At 32.5% G+C, this 22,028-nt stretch overlaps 1 protein-coding gene across 1 annotated transcript in view; it reads left to right on the top strand.

Annotated features, from left to right (window-relative positions):
• USH2A (usherin) overlaps positions 1–22,028 on the top strand; it is a 1,130,853-nt gene that overhangs the window by 808,948 nt on the left and 299,877 nt on the right. Inside the window, exon 42 of the mRNA XM_074222669.1 lies at positions 85–207. Within this exon, the coding sequence (XP_074078770.1) occupies positions 85–207 (123 nt within the window). The remainder of the gene's footprint in view (positions 1–84; positions 208–22,028) is intronic.

Below are 22,028 nucleotides of genomic sequence, written 5' to 3'. Positions count from 1 at the left end.
ACAAATATGCACATAGAACAACCTGAATTTTGGTAATAACATTAGTTGCGATAATCCCAGTGTTCTGCTTGTCTTTTGTGTTAGATATGAGCTTCTGAGACGTAAAATCCTGCAACCACTTGCATCAAATCCCCCTGAAGATTTAAATCTGTGGCGCACTATTTACTCAGGAACTCGGCGGTTTTACGAAGATAAGGGTCTTAGCAGGTGAGATTACACAAACTATAAAAACCAACGCTGGCATTTTGTTTAGGGTGTATTCAATAGTTCAGAGTGTTCTCTGTGTCTCTGTAGTGTGATCAGATTATCAGTTATGTAATAAAAACATGTTCTCTTCTCATCCACAGCATTAATCATTGTACTGCAACAGTCAGAAGGGTAATTTGTTCATCACTCTCAACTGTGCATTTAAAAACATTAAAAATGTTTTGCAGCTAGACTTTGGTAGCTTCACTTGCAGCCAGATACTCTCTATAAGGATGCATTATTCAAGAGGGAACTTTGACAATGTTATAACACAAGGTGGTTTGGAGAAATACCTTAGAAACAGCAATAACAATGATGACAGCGGTAATCAAAATACTCCCTCCTGTGTAAAGCATTTTCCAAAGCAGTTATCATGTTCTGTTTTGAGTCTCATGATAATTGCCACAAAATTATTTCCATTTTACAGATAAAGATAAATCAGAGAAATGTGGTAATATAAAAAAATCATGTTTGGCTTTTAAAATTCTTCACAGCCTGGTCCCTTCCCACCTTTCTAATCTTCTCACATTTTATCTCTTCTACTCCCAAATTTCTGTTTTTACTGACTATGTGTTGTTGCTAATGTTGGGTTATTTCAGTTGTGTACAATTCTTTGTGACCTTCATTTGAAGTTTTCTTGGCAGATATATTAGAGTGGCTTGCATTTTCCTTTTCCAGCCCATTATATATATTTATATATATATATATATATATATATATATATATATATATATATATATATATGGAACTGAGGTGAACAGGGTTTAAGTGACTTGCCCAGGATCACACAGTTAATCAATGTCCGTAGTCATATTTAAACCTTTAAAAATTTCTCTTCCTGATTCCAAACCCAATGCTCTATCCACCAAGCTGCGCATATGGATATGTACCCCATTCCTGAAATGTTCTTTCTTTCCCTCTACCTCACCTCCTGCATTTCTTCAAATACAGCTCAAACATGAGAGAGATGTTTCCCAGTCTACAGTCCTCCTAAATGTACCATATTCCCTTTTTTTCCTTTTGCCTTTCCTTTGAGATTACCTTCCATTTCAACTATATGTATCTTGTAAATTCTTAGTTATTTATCCATTATCTTCCCAATTAAAATATGAACTTCCTGGGAGAAAGAGATTTTTGTTTGTTGGGTCTTTGGGATTTTTCCTTTTTTTTAATTCCCAGTGCTTATCTCATTTTCTGGCACATGTGTGTTTAATAAATATTTGTTGACTCATTGACTGATCCACACAGGAATCTTCATAGAATGATTTACACTTAATTCAGAGATAAAAGTAAAGAATCACTAGTGGCCACAGCTAGCCAGTAGTAGGAATAGATCTCAAACTCCTATCTTCTGGTCTGAATGCTACCTAATATATTACACTGTCTCTCAGTGAATCATATACATGCCTTTTGAAAAATGCATTTTGAGCATTGAGTAAAATTTCCAGTGAAACATGTATTACAATGAAAAGTATTACCTTCTGAAAGTTTGATGCTTAAAAATATCAAAACATTAAACATTTGACAACTGTCTGAATAGTCATTTAGCCTTTACCTAGGCCCTGTATAACCTGATCAAATCCATCAAGATTCAGACTAGGTCTTGGATTCATTCTCCTGTAAATGATCATCTTTTCAAAATAGCATTACAATTTTTCTGTGAAGTATCTCCTGCAGTTTAACTGGAAGTAACTGAGAAAAGTTAGAAATTCCCAAATTATCGAGACAGTCACAAAAGTTCATCTCTCAAAATGACTAGTTTTGTCAACAAAACTTGGGGAAAGGAACTGAAAAAGTAGTATGGGGACTGATTTGTGGACTGTCTTTTTTAAACGGCAAATTGTTCTAGTTTCCTTGTGCAAATAGCTATGACATGTGTAGCAGAATTGGAGAGAGGAATCCTGCTCCTCACAACAAGAAGCCCAAGATAAAAGCTTATCGAATTTCTATCGATCCAAAGAGAGAATATGCTGAAGGTTAGAGTCACTTCTTTTTTAAGATCTACTGACTGTCCATTGGAACTCAGCAGTGAATCATCCTTCATATATCTCACCATGAGTATGGAAAGGCATATGGGCTGTTTATTTTCTTTAATGAGGAACAAAAATCCCCATGTCATTTCCCACAAAACCAAAGTATGGAAGAGTAGGGTATATGCTACTCTTCTTACATATCACTGAAAGATATAGTTAGCCCCTAATTTTAGATAAACTTGAATGTTAGTTAGACAAAGAAATTTTGTAATTTTGCTTTTCTTAATTACATGTAAAAAATTTTTCTCTATTTTTAAAATTTTGAGTTCCAAATTTTCTCCCTTCTTCCATCTAATCACTCTCTCTTGAGAAGGCAACCAATTTGCTACGTATGTGCAGTCTTGCAAAATGTATTAGACATGTTACAAAAGAAAACAGATTAAAAAAAGAAAATAACGAAAAAAATAAATGTGCTTTGATCTGCATTCAGACTCCAATAATTCTTTATCTGGAGATGGATATCATTTTTCATCATTTCTTCATAATTGTCTTGGATCATTGTATTGCTAAGAATTAACTAAGCTATTCACAGTTGATCATTAGCAAATATTGCTGTTACTATCTTCAGTGTTCTCCCTGAGTCTGCTTACTTCACTTAGTATTAATTCATATATGCCTTTCCAAGTTTTTCTGAAACCATCCTCCTCGTTATTTTTAATATACAAACTATTCCATCACAATAATATACCCCAACTTGTTCAACCAATACCCAGTTGATAGCCATGTCATCAGTTACCAGTTTCTTGCTACAATAAAAATAGCTGTTTTCCTTCTTCTTTGTTCTTGTGATATAAAAATAGTAGTGATACTTCTGGTTCTAAGGGTAAATGGTTTTATGGCTCTCTGGGCAGAGTTTTAAATTGCTGTCCAGAATAGTTAGATCAGTTCACAAGTTCACCAATTGTAATTAAATCATATAACCTTACATAATCTGCCATCTTCTTTACTCTGACAGGTGTGAGGTATACCTCAGAGATTCTTTAATTTGTCATTCTCTAATCAATAGAAATTTAGAGCATATTGAAAAATTATTTTAATTTTTCCAATTATATGCAAAAATAGTTTTCAACAGACATTTTGTTCTTCCAACTGATATTTTATTTTTCCAATTACATGTAAAAAGTTTTTCAACATTTATCCACATGCATATTGCATAATTTTTAGTTATGTAATTTTCTTCCATCCTCCCTTCCCACCTCTCTCAGTGAATATTTTATATACATACTTGTCTTTAATATGTTTACATATTAGTCATTTTCAAGATGAGGAATTAGAGTTAAGGAAAAGGAAATGAGATAGAAAAGAAATACCTAGGAGATATTTTTAAAAAGTAAAAGTGGAGTTCATTCAGATACTGTAAAGGGTTTTTGTTTGTTTTGTTTTGTTTTTCTTCTTCTGTATAGGAATAGCATTGTCCATAGCAGGTCTCCTAGGGTTGTCCTAGCTTTCTGAACTGCTAAGAAGAACTGCATCCATCAAAGTTGATCAACTCACAATGTTGTTGTTAATGAGTACAATGTTCTCTTGGTTCTGCTCCCTTCCCTCAGTATCATTTCCAGTAATTCTTCCCATACTTCTCTAAAGTTCTGGTTTCTTATAGAACAATAGTACTCCATTACATTCATATACTGTAACTTATTAAGCCATTCCTCAATAGATAGGCATCCCCTCAATTTTCATTTTTTTGCCAATGCAAAAAGACCTGCTGTGAATATTCTGGAACATGTAGGACTTTTCCCATTTTTTTAAATGATTTCTTCTGGATATAGATCTAGTTTTGGTATTGCTGGGTCAAATTATATGATCATTTTTATTGCTCTTTGAGCATAGTTCCATATTGCACTCCAGAATGGTTGGATCAATTCACAACTCCACTAACAAAGCTTTAATGTCTCAAACCTCCCACAACCTTTCCAACATTGATTGTTTTGAGTTTTTGTCGTCTTAGCTAATCTGATAGGTTTAAGGTGACACATCATAGTTGTTTTAATTTGCATTTCTCTCATCAGTATTGATTTGGAGTATTTTTTCATGTGATTAGATATAACTTTAATTTCTTCATTTGAAAACTGTGATTTTATATCCTTTGACCATTTATTAATTGGGGAATGATTTGTAACTTTATAAATTTGATGCAATTCTCTATATATTTTAGAAATTAGACCCTTATCAGGACTATGAAAATTGTTTCCCAGCTTTCTACTTTCCCACTAATTCTGATAGCATTGATTTTATTAGTGAAAACCTTTTTAATTTATTTGTATCAAAATCATCCATTTTGCTAATTATAATAACCTCTGTTTCTTGCTTTGTCATAAATTTCTCCCTTTTCTGACAGAGTATTTCTTGGACTGTTAATTGGTTTAAGGTGTCTTACTTAATTTCTCAATCCTGCACCCATTTTGACCTTATTTTTGTTATAGGGTGTGAGATGCGATCTATGCCTATTTTTTGCCATACTATTTTTCTGTTTTCCCAACAAGATTTGTCACATCATGAGTTCTTAATCCAGAAGTTAATGTATTTAGGGTTGTCAAACAGTAGATTATTGCAGTCATTTACTCCTATTTCCTTTGAACCTATCCTAATCCACTGATTCATTACTCTATTTTCTAACCGGTACCAGGCAGCTTTGATGCCACTTATAGTATAGTATAGTTTTAGATCTGGTAGAGTTAGGCCACCTTCATTGACATTATTTTTCATCAGTCTGATATTCTTTTATTGCTCCAAATTAATTTTTTTACTATTTTTTCTAGATCAGTAAAATTGCTGTTTGGTAGTTTGACTGGTATGACACTGAATATGTAATTTAATTTGGGTAGAATTGTCATTTTTTTATAATATAAAATAAACTTTACCTTCAGCAATTGACATTTTCCCAGTTGTTTAGATCTTATTTTATTTGTGTAAGAAGTGATTTGTAATTGTGTTAAAACAGTTTCTGGGCTTGTCCTGGGAGGTAGACTCCCAAGTATTTAATGTTGTCTACAGTTATTTTAAATGGAATTTCTCTTTCTATCTCTTGCTCTTGGGCTTTGGTGTTCAACTCTAGAAATGTTGATTTATGTGGTTTTATTTTATATCCTGTTCCTCTGAATTTGTTAATTTTTTCAAATACTTTTTAAGGTGATTTCCTTGGGTTCTCTAAGAATAGCATCATATCATCTGCAAAGAATGAAAGCTTTGCTTCTTCAGTGCTAATTCTGATTCCTTCAATTTCCTTTTCTTCTCTTACTGTTAAATCTAACATTTCTAATACTATATTGAATGGTAATGGTGATAATGGGCAACCTTGTTTCACCCTTGATATAATTGGAAATGCTCTTAGTTTATCTAATTACATGTAATATTTGTTGGCGGTTTGAAATAGATACTGCTTAATATTTTAAGGAAAAATTCATTTATTCCTATACTTTCTTTTGTTTTTAATAGGAATGATGTATTTTGTCAAAGGCTTTTTTGACATCTTTTCATATAATCATATGATTTCTGTTGATTTTGTAATTGATAAGTTCAATTATGTTAATTTTTTCCTAATATTGAACCATCCCTGCCTACTGGCAGAGATACTACCTGATCTTGATGTATTGTCCTAATAATAACTTGCTGTAATCTCATATATAAAATTTTATTTAAAATTTTTGCTTCAATATTCATTAGAGAGATTCATCTATAATTTTCTTTGTCTGTTTTGGTTCTTCCTGGTTTAGATATCAGCACCAAATTAGTGTCATAGAAGGAATTTGGAAGAACTCCTTCTATTTTTCAAAATAGTTTACATAGAATTGGAATTAATTGTTCATTATATGTCTGATGGAATTCACTTATAAATCCATATGGACTTTGAGACTTTTTCTTAGGGAGATTATTGATGATCTCTTCAATTTCTTTTTCTGAAATGGAGTTATTTAAATATTTTATTTCCTCTTCTGTTAATCTGGACAGTTTGTATTTTTGTAAACATTCATCCATTTCACTCAGGTTATCAAATTTATTGACACATGGTTTGGAAAAGTAGTTTCAAATTATCTCTTTAATTTCCTCCTCATTGGTAGTTAGCTCACTCTTTTCATATTTGATGCTACTAATTTAATTTTCTTCTTTCCTTTTTTAAAAGATTAACCAAAGTTTTATCTATTTTATTGTGGCTTGTTTTTCACAAATCCAACTCAGTTTTATTTATGAGATCAATGGTTTTATTGCTTTCAATTTTATTAATTTCTTGATTTTCAGAATTTTTAATCTGGTATTTAATTGGGGAATTTAAATTTGTTCTTTTCCTAACTTTCTTTAGTTGCATACCCAATTAATTGATTTTTCTCTTTATTTTATTCATATAAGTATTTAGAGATATAAAATTTCCCCTAAAATCTGCTTTGACCAGATTTTGGTATGTTGTCTCATTGTCATCATTTTCTCAGATGAAATAATTATTTCTATGATTTGCTATTTGATCCACTCATTCCTTAAAATTAAGTTATTTAGTTTCCCATTGATTTTTGGTTTATCTTTCCATGACCCTTTATTACATGTAATTTTTATTGCACAATGATCTGAAAACTTTGCATTTCTTATTTCTGCCTTTCTGCATTTGCCCTAATACATGGTATAGATGGTATGGCTTTGGTATAGGTGGTATAGATGCCATGTATTTCAGAGAAAATGTATATTATTTTCTATTCCCCTTCAGTTTTCTACAGAGATCTATCATGCCTAAATTTTCTAAGACTTTTATTAACTTTCTTAACTTCTTTCTTGTTTATTTTATTGCTTATTTTATCTTGTTTATTTTATTTATCTAGTTCTTGTGCAGTTAGGTGGTACAGTGGATAGAACACTGGCCCTGGAGTTAGGAGAAACTGAGTTCAAATACAGTCTCAGACACAACTGTGTGACCTTGGGCAAGTCACTAAACCCCATTTCCTAGCAGAAAAAAAATTATCTTGTTCTGAGAGAGGGACATTAATGTCTCCCATTATTAAAATTTTCCTTTCTATGTCTTCTTGTAATTCACTCAGCTTCTTCCCTATGCTGTACCACTAGGTGCATATATGTTTAATAATAATATAGCTTCATTGCCTATGGTTTCCTTCCTTATTCCTTTCAATGAGATCTATTTTTGCTTTTGCTTTGTCTGAGATCAGGATAGCTACCCTAGATTTTTTTCTTTGACTGAAACATGATATATTTTGCTCCAGCTTCTTACCTTTAACCTATGTATTTCTCTCTGCTTCAACTGTGCTTCTTGTAACAGCATATTGTAGGATTCTGGTTTTTAATCCATTCTGCTATCTGCTTCTGTTTTCGTGGGAGAGTTACAGTTAAGATTACTCAATCTATATTTCACTCCATACTGTCCTGCCCCATTTATATTTTTTCTCTTTCTTTTTCTCTTATTCCTCTTCATCAAAGTTTCATCCTCTTTCTGCGTTAGGCTTTTTTTTTCCTAATTTCAAATGATCAGTTTATTTTCTCTTATACCTTTGCCTTCCTTTTTATCAGTTCCTTCTTCCTTTTTCTTTTCCTTCCCTGAACCCACTTCCCTGTAGAGTAGGATAGATACTGAATAGGCTTTACTCATTGTTCAGATTCTCCCTTCTCTCCCTCTATGAAAATGAGTCTATGTGCCTCTTCACCTGGTATTTATTATCCACTAAAGTCTAACCTTCTCTTTCTTTTTATGTCTTTATTTTTTAACCCAGTCTTGCACTTAAGTCCTTTCTATCAAATTATACTCCTTTTATCTGAACTGCTGGAAGCACTACCAATATACCATCAATCAAAGGTTGATTAATTGATTGCTTGATTACTTGATAAGCTCAAAATACTATCAATTAAAGTACCATCAAAGATTGATTGATTGATTGAGTGCTAAGCAATGTTGCCTCATAATCATTAAGTATCCCCTCTTCTGTCTCATTAGAAATATACTTCTCAAGAATCATGAATCACATCAAATTATAATCTCCTTATACCTAAACCCCATTTCAAGTACCCTCCATGGACCCACAATCCTCATGAGTCAAAGCATCATGCAAAGCCAAATTATTTCATGAACCATTTGTACCTTTCCCCAAGCAAGTATATTATCTCCCACACTCCTCTCCTTAAGCTCCCCAATCATAGTACTTAACCCTTGTTAAATAAAGTATGAATTAAGATAAAAATCACTTCTTAATCTCTTTATGTTGAACCTTTCTAAGTAGGTTTCCACCTCTGACACTAAAATACTCTAATCATCTAATTAAGTAAAGTCACTTCTGATTTAATTTACTATAGAATCTCTCAGTGCTCTAAGTACTGGGATACTTGAAAGTCTCTCTTAAGAACTTTACATTAATTGTGAGGTATGGGAGACACTGGCTCAAGACCACCCAGCATAAGATGCCCTCATCAGAGAAAGTGTTAAACTCTAAGATCAAGATAAAATTAAAATAAATCAAAGAAAAGTTTAGACATATAAGTTTAGAGTAAACATGCCAGCTTTTCATCTGAATTATTTATCTCAAACATAGTGACGCTATCTTGGTCCTCTTCAATGAAAAGACAAGAACCAGCCACTCTCATATGCTCTAAATCTAATCTCTTCAACTATATTCAACCCTTTCACTATCCTAAAAGAAATAAAATTTTTTAAGAACTAAAAAAGTTATACCTTCCCTTGTAAGGTTGTATACAATTTAATGTTCTTGACTAATATTTGTTTTATTTTGTTTTACCTATTTATGCATCTCTTGAGTCTTGTATTTGGAGATTGAGCTCTCTGTTCAAGGCTGGTCTTTTTATTAGGAAATTTTGGAAGTCCTCTATTTTGATGAATATCTACTTTTTTCCCTGACAGAGTATGCTTAATTTTGCAGGGTAGTAAATTCTTGGTTGTGATCCACAGTCCTTTGTCTTATGAAATATGGTATTCCAGGTCCTCTGGTCCTTTAGTATTGAAGTTGATAAGTCCTATGTAAATCTGTGTTGCCTTTGTATTTGAATTGCTTCTTTTTTGCTGCTTACAGTATTTTCTCCTTTATTTGAGGAGTCTGTAATTTGGCTGTGATAGACCATGGAGTTTTTTATTCTGGGGCCTTATTCTGGAAGAGTTCTGCATATTCTTCCAGTGACTATTTTGTCTTCTTCCTCTAGTATATTTGGACATTGAAAGATAATTTCCAGGCAAGTTCTTTGATCTAGGCTTTCTGGCTTCTGATCTAGACTTCAATAATTCATAAATTTTCTCTCCTGAAACTATTTTCCAGCTTGTTTGCTTTTCCTAAGAGGCACTTTATATTTTCTTTATATTTTTTTTAACATTTTTACTTTATTTGATGGAATCTTAGTGTCTTATAGATTGATTGGTTTCTATTTGATCAATTCTAATTTTTTAGACTTTTATTTTCTTTTCTAGTTAATTTTACTTTTTTTGTTGAGTTGCATTTCCTTTCTAGTTGGTTGATATGAGATTTAGATAAGTTATATTCTTTTTTCAGTTGGTTGATTTTACATTTTGAAGAGTTTGCATTCTTTTTACAGTTGGTTATTTTTACTTTTAAAGATAGATTGGTGAATATTTCATAATTTTCCTGCATGACTCTCATTTCTTTTTTTTCCATTTTTCTTCTTCCCCTCTTCTTTGGTGTTTAAATTCTTTTTTAAATACCATGAGCTTTTGGATATGAGTTCAATTCATAGATTTCTTTGCAACTTCCACTGTAGGTAATTTGTCACTTTCCTCTTCTGAGGTGACCTTATTATCTTCTTTATCTGTGTAGTGGATCTCTATAGTTATTGTCCTTTTAACTGTTTTGCTCATTTTTGATTAAGCTCTGCTCCTGGGCTATAGGGAGTATAGACCCCAACTTTTTCTGCAGGGACTGGGGTCCACAGTCATTTTTTCTCTCTAGATATGGATAATATTTTTATCATAAGTCTTTTAGAATTGTCTTTGACCATTGAACTTCTGGGAGGATCTAAGTCTATCATAGTTAATCATCACACAATGTTGCTGATAATGTAAGCAAGGTTTTCCTGGTTCTACTCACTTTATTCAGCATCACTTCATGTAAGTCTTTCCAGGATTTTCTGAAATTCACCTTTTCATGATGTTTTTTGTAGTACAATAGTATTCCATCACATTATATACCACAATTTGTTAGCCATTCCCCAATTGATGGGCAGCATCTCAATGTCCAATTCTTTGCCACTACAAAAAGAACTGCTATGAATATTTTTGTACATTTTGGGTCTTTTCCCTTTTTTATGAGCTCTTTGGGATACAAGCCAGTAGTGGTTTTGCTGGATCAAAGGATAAGCACAGTGTTATTGCTATTTGGATATTGTTCCAAATTGTTTTCCAGAATGTCCGGATTAGTTCACAACTTTACCAACAAGCCGTTAGTGTTCCAGTTTTTTCATATACCCTCCAACATTTGTCATTTTCATTTTTTTTGTCATATTAGTCAGTCCAATAGGCATGAGTTGGTACCTCAGAGTTGTTTTATTTTGAATTTTTCTAAGTAATAGTGATTTAGAGCATTTTTTCATATATTATATGATAGCTTTGATTTTTTTTTTCCCACCCAAAAACTTCCTGTTCATATCCTTTGACCATTTAACAATTGGTGCTTCCTGCCAACCTTTAGACTTGGTCTAAAAAATTGTTTCACTCTGCTTTTTGCCATTGAATTGAAATTGAAATTGAAATCTTAAATTCAAATCTCTGCCATTCTAGAATTTGTTTAGAATTGTTATTTAAAGGTATTTGAAGTGGTTTAGGGAAGATCTCAACCAAATCTCTACCTTTACTTCATAATCTTGGTGTTGCCATTGAGGATTGGGGGATAATTTATATTCTTATAAACTTGACTCAGTTCCCTAAATATTTGAGAAATGACATATTTATCAGAGAAACTTGTAAAAATAGTCATTCTTTTGGTTTGATAAACAGCAGAAAAGACAGGGAAGAAGGAAGCTAGCTGCATATTCTTCTGAAGAGGAAGATTACATCATTCATCTGGCTCATAATTCATGAGTTTGAGATAATTTGCCAAAAAATCTATAAGAGAGAGCTTAAGCTTGGTAAGATAAGCCCTACCATCCTTCCTCAAAACACATATAAACACTCACATGCCTGCACAACTCATTTTCCCTTGAGACTTTGAAGCAATGTACTTGTTCCCTGTGACCCCAAAATGTCTTTAGGAACATTTGTGAGAAATTAGAAATTTAGGGGAAAGAGGAGATAGTTGAGATTTCTGTCTTACTGGATGTAGTAAGATGTAGTCCCTAACAAGAGTATTTTCTAATTTCTTTTTTATTTAGGCAAAGAGTGTATATAATGTTTGTGAGTTAGTGATTCACATCGAGAGGGAAAAGCAATTAGGATACTAGGATAAAAGCATCATAGAGACAGAAGGAACTTTGGAGGCAATCTTTCCCAGTCTTTTCAGTTGTTATCATCATCATCGTCGTCGTCAAAAACATATAGTTCTTTAAAGTCTGCAAAGATCTGTACATTATCTCCTTTTATCCTTATAGATATCCTTAGGGTCAGTTATTATCATTTCTATTTTATAGATGAAGCTAAGTGACTTTCCCAAGATCACATAGGCAATAAGTAGCAGAACTAGAAATTGAACTCAGTTTCTCTGATTCCTAAGGAAATTTTATTTTCACTGTACTATGCAAGTCTATTAGATGGGTAAAAGAGGAATGAGGCAAGCAAGTTATGCATAGTTGCAATAAGAATAATTATTGTTGTTGTTTGTCAGGGAGGTGATGCCATGACATTCAAGTGAATTAGATTTAGGTAAAGAAGGGCTGTGCAAAGTTGCCTGTCTCACTTTCTCCTCCAGATCTAGTGGTCAGATACGGATCAGATAACTGGAGGTGACCTTGGATGAGGTGCAAGATCTTGGCCTTTGTAAATTATGGTCTTTATCAGGTCTCAGTTTAACTGAGCTTGCTCTTGTATAGGGAATGAAAATCAGTAAGAGGAAAGATCAGGGAGATGATAGTTTGGGTTTTTAGGATGTGTTATTAAAGTAGGCTTTGCAACTTAAGTTTCAAATACTGTCTAGTGACTTGCACAGTTATTGCTACTCCAGCTGAAATCTTCTCAGTAGCACTTGAAACATTGGCTTTATGTATGAAGGTTGATGTGCTTTACCAACACAGCCAGAAAAAAATAATGGTTGAATGGAAAAGAAAATAGGCTAAATTTTAGACATATTTGATTTGTGTTGCTAGTGGGATAGTTAAATGTTATAATATACATTTAGAATTAGATCCTAGAATATTTGAATTCAAATCTTGCCTCAGATACTTATTAGTTGTATAAACCTGGGCAAGTAAGTTAGTTTCCATAACCTCATTTTCCTAATCTTAAAATAGGAACAATAGTATCAACTAACTGATCAATGTAAGGCTTAAATGAGGTAAAATATATAAAAACTTTATGAGCCTTAAAATATTAGCTATTATCATTATTTCCATACACAGGTTGAATTGTCTTATTTTTCTGAAGTTTGGAAATGGGTTCAGAGTTAGAAAAATGAGATTTAAGGTTGCATATTAAAATGATGGTTGAAGCAGCTATGAGTTGAATTTGGGAGTTGTTCTAGTTCCCTTGAGCCTTGAAAACAGGAGGAAAGAAAAAATATATCATAATTAGAAAAAGAAGCAGAATCAAACATGTTTATAGATAGATTTGATAGAACCTATATAAATTCAAATGGTGGCTTTTCTATCTTCTACCAGTGTGACTTTGGTCAAATCATTTCATCTTTCTTTGGCCTCAGTTAATTCATTTGTTTAAAACAGGGAGCTAGATTAACTGACTTCTTAAGGTCCCTTGCATGTATAATGAACCAATGGTCATTGGAATCAGTGGAATAAGAAAAGATTAAAAGTGTATGGAGGGGCGGCTAGGTGGTGCAGTGGACAGAGCACCAGCCTTGGAGTCAGGAGTACCTGGGTTCAAATCCAACCTCAGACACTTAATAATTACCTAACTGTGTGGCCTTGGGCAAGCCACTTAACCCCATTGCCTTGAAAAATCTAAAAAAAAAAGTGTATGGAACAGGGGGTGGTTAGGTGGTGCAATGGATAGAGCACCGACCCTGGAGTCAGGAGTACCTGGGTTCAAATCCAACCTCAGACACTTAATAATTACCTAACTGTGTGGCCTTGGGCAAGCCACTTAACCCCATTACCTTGTAAAAACCTTAAACTTAAAAAAAAAGAAAGGTTATGGAACGGGGAAGAAATTTATTGGTGAGGATGATTCAGTGATTAAAATGATCAAGTCAAGAACTGTGGAAGTTCAATGAGGTTGTAAAGACTATGTTCATGACTATTGAATCATCATAAGCAGAAGACTAAGTATCTGAATATAAAACAGATAAAGTTAGAGTGGAGACCATATGTTAGTGGAATAGGAAAGGACAAGATACATGAAAGTCACAAAGAGAGAAAAGATTATTATGAACTGGAATTTTAGAGGCAAACAAAGAGGAGATTGTGATTGAAGAGTGGACTTTCTTAATTTTAGCATCATTGATATGATATAGTTTTGTGATATGGTGAGATCCAAGATACTCATACACACATTTCTTATGTGACTATAAAAAATCTTTAAAGATGAAACATTTAAGAAATTATATAGTCAGAATATTAGAGAAATAACTAACATAAATGAACATGTCACTAAAGATAATTAGGGAGCATCTCACTGGCATAGTGGCTAGTGTGTTAGGCCTAGAATTAGGAAGACTCACCTTTATCAGTTCAAATCTGATCATCTTGGATGCTCACTAGCTCTGGAATCCTGGGCAAGTCAATTGTCTCAGTATTCTCATGTATAAAATGAATTGAAGAAGGAAATGACAAATAATTACAGTATTTTGCCCAAAAAACTCCAAATGAGTCAGACATGACTGAAACAACAATACAAAAACAACAACCAAGGATAATTATGGCACATGGAGAAGAGAGGTCTTATATCCTAATGTAGTGAAGACAGTCTCTGGATTAGGCTAGATATCAGTAGGTTCAAGCAACAGGGATAAAGAGAGGCTGGTAAAAATTAGGTTCCATGGTAAAAATTAATTCCACGGACATTAAAGAAAGAACAGTTATTGAAGTGCAGTGGTGATAGAGAAATTAACTGAAAATAGCAGTTGGAAGTAAGGAGTATGCCAACCCATCTTCTTGGTTCTGTGAGCTAAGAAAAGTGGAAGAAAAGACCCTCCTATGGTATGAGTTGCAAGGGAAGAGGTATCTTGAGAAGAAAATCATTTGAAAATTGGAAAAAACAGTAGGGATTTTGTTGAGGATAAAATAGGTGTCTCAAGGGATATGGTGCAATAGGTTGAGATATATAAACTTCTGGAATAATTTTAGGGCTTATTTCCAGGATTAATCCGGTTAATTCTAGAGTTTTAGAATATAGCATCATGAAACTTGTGACTATAAATGGGCACATGGAGGAATAAGGTAAAAGATTAGATAGAAGTGGCATGTTGGTAGTAGGGGGAGATTTCTCAGTTGGTCAATATTAACAAATTTTCCTACATCTGAGAGATACTTAGGCAGAGCTATCCTAGAGCTTCTTGGAAAATTTGAGGTGGTGGGGGCAGCCTGCTGAGAGACATCAGCTATTTAATTGAACAGAGATAATAGTAAAAAAGAGGAATGAGAATAGTGATTGTGCAGGGATCCTAGAATTTTAGAACTAGAAGGGGCTTTAGAGATCATGAACCCTACCAGCCTACCAGCTTCATTTTAAAGGAGGTAATCAAGAGAAGTTAAACTTACCTAAGATCTCAAAATTAATTAGCAGAGTCAATGTTCAAGTTTGGCTCTCCATTTTGAGATCTGAAAGAAAAAAAAATACTACAGAATGCTTCCTGACTCCAAGTTCAATGCTCTAACCACTCACTGTATGATCTTATTGCCCCCAAGGGAGGTGATTATTTTAATGAGATTGGGCTTGCTCTCCCAAATGGGATATAAAAATATGGAGTTTAAATTTTCAAATGGACATTTCTTTGAACACGGTGAGACAAATTTCTTTAGCAGCTTACTTTACTTAGAATCATACATTTAGAACTGGAAAGGACTTTATGAATTATCTAATCTAGTTCAAGCTCCTAAATATTTGATAAGGAAACTGAGGCCCAGAGAGACTTAGTCACTTGCTAAAGTCAACCAGGTAGCAAATGACAGAACTTCAATTCAAAGTCAGATTCTTTGATCTCCAAATCAAGATTTCTTCTTACTATACCAGTGTAAATAGAAGATACCCCAATCTATTCATTTGAACTAATGTGATTGTGAACTTCAGAGTTTTCCTGGCCAATTTTATTCAGATAACAATGACACATATTAGATGAGGCAATAAGAGATTGTCTGGATAACCCATCAGAAACAATAACAAAACAAAATAAAACTGCTTCTTCTTTAGTTATATGGTTATTTATGACAAAAGATTTTCTCCTTGAATTATCTTGATAATGACCTCAAAACTCTATTTCCCTTTGTATGTGTAGACACAGCCCCAGTGTAACCATAGGTTTATGCTACCTGTCAGGTTCTAACTTTTCTCCCTTAATAACTCTGTGTAATGTGGCCAAGTTATGGTTGTTGGGGGAACCATAACTTTGGATTTCCTGACATTTTCATCACTTGAAAAATCTGGTGAACGTGCTGCTATTGCATGGCTCTGCCCTATGTGTGTCATGAAACCCCTGTCATGAAGGGCTTGACAAGATGGCGGGAACTACCTTAATTTCAGTTATCAATCAATCTTTAGACTTTTCAGCATTACCTACTTAATACCTCCATTTCTGGGTCTTCAGATAGGAAAATAAATAAAATAGGAAGGAAAATGTGTAAAAAATACTATGTCTTTCTGGACTTCATTCACAAACTAAGGCATAATAAAGGATAAAGAATAATCTATAGAGTTTTGTTCCAATTGGGGAAAACAGAGCAGATAATTGTAGTTATTTTTAATTTAATTTTTTATTTAGTATTTTATTTTCCTCCAGTTACATGTAAAAAGCAATTCTAACATTTGTTTTTAAAACTTTGAGTTCCACATCCTCTTTCTTAGAGCTGACAGTTTTAATAGCTTACTTGTCATTGAAGTGACACCATGAAATATGCCATGGTGGCTACCCTTTTCAGTCATGTATAATATTCTGAAAAAAAGTTTGTTTTTCAGTTCCATTATTTATTACTAAAATCTATCCCAAAAATACCCTTGCAAAGAAACTTTGGTAGAATTATCTTTAAATGAATAAGAATAAAAATAAGTATACTTTACTCTCATTTAAAAAGTAGTTCTTTTTAACAGTCAAAGCACTAAGCTATCTAAATATAAATCCTATAATATAAAGAAGTTTAATTCTTGCAATAGTGCATTCTACTATAATCACAGTTTCATTATAAGAATTATATTTAAATCTTTGGAAGACAGTCTATTTATTTGGGAAAATTGTATGGTCAATACAATTTTAGTTTCAGGAAATGAAATGGGTACTTCCCTTTAGTATTCTTTGATTTAGGCTACATACTGAAGATAATTTGCTTTATAAACTATTTAAAAATGGATTGGTACTATGAAAAGTGTTTGTATGATGTTGGAGAAATAATTTATAATGTATAATTACATATGCACCTCTAGAAGATTAGTAAAAATGAAGGTTCTCTCCTCCTTTTGCATCTTGATCACTGATAAAGATTTTTTTTTTTTTGCATTTTCCCATATTGCAAAAGGAGAGTTTGTTTCAACAGACGGGAATCTTGAGAGGGAAGGCCATATCCATTTCACAGTTTCCTGATATTGATATAGGTACAGATGGTATTTTTGCTTGGCATTTGTTTTCAATGGCCTAGATCTTAACAGATAGAATTCATTTTGTCAACCACCATATTCTAGTTTGGTATTGAAGAATTTGTCTTTTAATGGTAGATCTGCATTTCATGATAGAAGACAAGTTTAATCTTACATTTTCTCCAGCAAAGTATTTGCCTTTTTAGCACTGAGTTACTGCAAAGCATACAATAATAACAACAATGTCAATTGTGTTAGTTTCAGATTTGATGGACTAGAAGAATAAATAAAAATGCATGACAAATGCAAGCACCATTATTAGAATAAGAGAGCACCATAAAAAAATCTTTAACATTACTTGTTTTTCAAAATTGGCAGTCTAAAGTTTTTAGCACCAGAAATTGATAATAGAATATAGACCTACATCTACATGATATTTTTCATATTAACAAATTTGTATTAATGTCTTTAGTTTTTACAATATAATAATTACTTGATATACCTTGCACATTTACAGATTCAATGGGGTTGATCTTGTAATAAAGGAAACAGTTTTTAAAAAACCGCACAATGACTATACCACAGGAGTTATCACAAAGCTTCCTGCTTCTATAAATTTCTCATATTAACATTATTTAAAATGATGATAACATTTAAATATTACAATTATTTATCTAGACCAGAGTTGATAGTGCTTTTTTTCTACTTTTTTTAACCAAAAGATTGCTGCTATAAGCATTTTGCTATATCTAGTAATTTTCTGATTTTGATCTGCTTGGGATATATGTTCAACAGTGGAACCTCTTATTAAAAAAGTAGACATTTTATTCACTTTCATAGAATAATTCTGTATTGCTTTCTACAATTGTTAGACCAATTCATTTTTCTTTCAACAGCATATTAGTATGTCAATTTTCCTATGGTTTTCCTAGCATTATTTTTACCTATTTTTCTGGGTTAGAGGTGAAAATTCACAATTACTTTTATTCACAATTATTTTTATCTCTTATATTAGTGATTTAGGGTAATCATTTATATAGTTATTCATAATTTTCTATTATTATTTGGAAAATCATTCACATAATTGTGTGAACTGCCTCCAAATTTTGAATATCAGACTTTGTCAGAAATATTTGAAATGATTTTTTTACAATTGATATTTCCCTTCCTTGCATTTGTAGCATTTCTTTTGTCTATGCAAAAGCTTTAAAAATTTTTATCAAATTGAAATGACTTTCCTTTAAATGATTATTTCTCCCCTTGTTAGATTAAGAAATTTTGCTAGCTATAATTATAAAAGACATTATTTTTCATAATAGCAATATGGGGTTGATGATCAATTAATGGACTTGCTAATTCCATCAGGGACAATTTTGGGCTATCTGCAATGGAGAATACCATCTGTATCCAGAGAAAGAATTGTAGAGTTTGAACAAAGACCAAAGACTATTACCTTTAATTTTTTTAAAAAAGCTATCTTATTATGCAATTTTGCTATCTCTTATATTTTATTTTTTTCCCTTAAGGATATTTCTCTCTCAACACATTCAATTTAGATCAATGTATAGCAAGGAAACAATGTAAAGACTAACAGACTGCCTTCTGTGGAGGGGGGAGTGAGATTAGGGGAAAAATTATAAAATTCAAACATAAATAAATATTTTTTTAAAAAAATATTTTTTAATGATGTGACATTTTAAAATCAAGTAACATTTACACTTGAGGAGAGGCAAGTATGGCCTAGAAAAGAGAGGATTAGACTTGGAATGAGGAAATCAAGGTTAAATCCTGCCTATGACACAAAATAATCCCAAAACTATGAGCAAGTAATAGGAACTACCAAGGTCTCAGACAACTCTCCAAGACTAAATTTTAGATAAATGAGATGCTGAACTGCATCGGAATTAAGGATTTCAACATTAAGAATTCCCTTCTAAAGGCTCTATATGTACAAAAATATTTATATCGGATCATACTGTGGCAAAAAATTGGAAATTGAAAGGATGTCCTTCAGTTGGAGAATGGCTGAACAAATTGTAGTATATGACCATGATTTAATGCTGTTATTCTATAAGAAATGATGGGCAGGATAGTTTCAGGGGAAAAAATCTAGGAATATTTATATGAAGTGATTCAAAGTGAAGTGGGCAAGATCAGGACACTGTATAAAGTACCAATATTGTAATATTATTCAACAGTGAAATATTTAACTACTCTGAACCCCAGAACTCTGTTCTAAGTACTTTTTCTTTCATTTTTCTATACTCTTCTCTTGGTCGCCTCATAAATTTAATCATTTTTTGCTTGCAAATGACCCACAGATCCATATATCTAGCCCTTTTTCTCTAAATATCCATTTCACATCAGTACTACATATTTCAAACTACATGACATGTCCTAAATATATCTCAAAAAATAAATGCATAAAATATAATTTGCATCACTTCCTCATCCTTCTTACAAGCTTCTCACTTCTGTTGAAGACATCATTTTTCCAGTATCACAAGTTACAACCTTGGTTTTATCTCCAAGTTCTTGTGCATCTTCACTTCACAAATCCTAAAAGTTGCCCAATCTTGACATTTTTACCTCCCCAAAATATCTTCTATTTGCCCCCCTTTCTCTACTCATTTAATTACTACCTTAGTTTTAAAACCTTCATTATCTCTCCCTAAATTATATTAATGGCCTCTGAATAGATCTCTTTCCCACAATTCTATCCTCACTCCAATTATTCTTCACACAACTTTCAAGTCAATTCCAAACTCCATTGTCATTCTCCTACTCAACAAATCTCAGTGACTCTCTATTGCCTATAGCAATGGTTTCAAACTCAACAGAAACAGGTCCACTAACCCATGCATCTCTTGCAAGTTGCATATTAACTTAGAAACATTATCTATTCCCTAAGGTATTTTTATTTTTCAAATATTTGTCTATCTCATTTTAACCTAGTTCAGATCAGATTCAAGAGTTTTATGAGAGCCATGTTCAATAAGACCTTTGACTTAGAAGGTAAAATATAAGTCTCTTTACTTATATTTAAGGTCCTTCACAATCTAACCCAAATTGCTATTCCAGTTTCATTTTATGACTCCCTCCAAAGAAGACTATCACCCTGCCTTATTTCTCATATATACATATATGTGTGTGTGTGTGTGTCTGTGTGTATACACATATATATGTATACATCTTCTGTCTCTTTTCAGTGACTATTCCCATCCCCATCCCTGTACCCAGAATGAACTCCCTCAAATCATAACTTCCCTTGCTTCTTTTAAGTACTCAGATACTACCTTCAAAAGGAAAGCTTTCCTTAGTGCCAATGCCTCACCATAAGCTACCTTACATTTACTACCTTATAATTATAATCTTTATATCTGTCCTATTTCCATATATACATTTACTGGTTGTCACTCCTGATAGAATATAAGTTTTTTGGAGGTGGTGATTGTTTAATTCTTTATATTTGTATCCCTAGCACAAAATATATTTTATCAACACTTGTTAATTGATTGAAGGACTAGAACTTGGATTAATATTTCACTTAAATAATTGTTAATATGCCTCTGATTTTTATGCAGCCCCTTCTTGTCTGCATCCTTCTCAACATCAGCCAACAAACTTCCTATTTCTGTTTCACCACTAGTTTAATGTAATTTCTGAGACTAGATGGCTACTTCCCTGATTTACTCTATTTCCTATTAGATTTTTATTTGGAACCAGAACCTTCTTGTTAAGAAAAGTTTTTCTCTGTACCTGTAGAATAAGAAAGACAAATTAAAACATGCATAAACCCAAAAGTTTATATAAATTTATATAAAAATGATGGTTATTTTTAATTATACAATTGGTTTGTACTCTCCTAAAATTCTAATCTTAAAGGATCATGTGCTGATTTGAGTTCATTTCCAACCTAGCTATTTCTGAAAATATTTAGATCAGATGTATTCATTTAGGAATATATCATTTCTGACACTCAGTAGCTTTATAACCATGAGCAGATTACTTACCTGCTGTATATCAGTTTCTTCATCTGTAAATATGAATTTAACCAGTTAACTTCTAGGTTCTCCTTCAGTTTGAATTCTTTGATCTTATAACATATCTAACATGATAGGAAAAAATAACTTGAGAAGAATTAAATAGAATATTGGTCATTGCTATCATCAAATAGGAGTTTTATACTATTAAATGCTTAATCATTATCTTGGTTTCATAACAAAAAGAAAACATTTGTTTCTCTGTGTAAATGGAATTTACATATGGGAATCTATACATTTTAAAAGTGTATTTCTAACTAAATAATAATATAAATGGAGAAATCAACAAAAAAGGCACAATTATCCCATTTGGTGGGGGGGAGAGTTAGAAAATAGTTAACATATGTGGCTACATCCTTACATAAGTATACTAGTGAAAGTAATGTAAAATAATCGAAAGAATCATTTCAAAGGCAAAGGAAATACTGGATACATTCTTGAACATTTAGATTTAATTCTTGAAAAAAATCTCATTTCACAGGAAAAATAAAAAGTCAGTACAAGAGTTATTATTTGATATACTTAATTTATATAACCTGAAATAATGGCTGGCGAAAGCTATCAGAAAAATTTATAACATAAAATGAAGAATTCAAACTGTGTTTCTTGTGATTGCTCCATTTGAGGTAAGTGTAGTGACAAGGTAACTGGACTGGGAGCCAGAAGATGGAGGAAAACTTTACCACTAATTAACTGTCACATTGGAGAAGTTGCTTGGCCTGCCCAAATATTAGTTACTTCATTTATAAAATCAAGGGGTTGAATCAGATGTTTTTTGAATTCTTGTATGAAAATCATTCTGTAAACAGTTTGTCCATTTACCTCTATATGTGGAGCCATAGTTTCACCACATGGGTTCCTAAATCATATGCT

The sequence above is a fragment of the Macrotis lagotis genome, chromosome 2 (genome assembly GCF_037893015.1).
Source record: "Macrotis lagotis isolate mMagLag1 chromosome 2, bilby.v1.9.chrom.fasta, whole genome shotgun sequence".
NCBI classification, from domain to species: Eukaryota; Metazoa; Chordata; class Mammalia; order Peramelemorphia; family Peramelidae; genus Macrotis; species Macrotis lagotis.
This window is presented reverse-complemented; position numbering and strand designations above follow the sequence as displayed.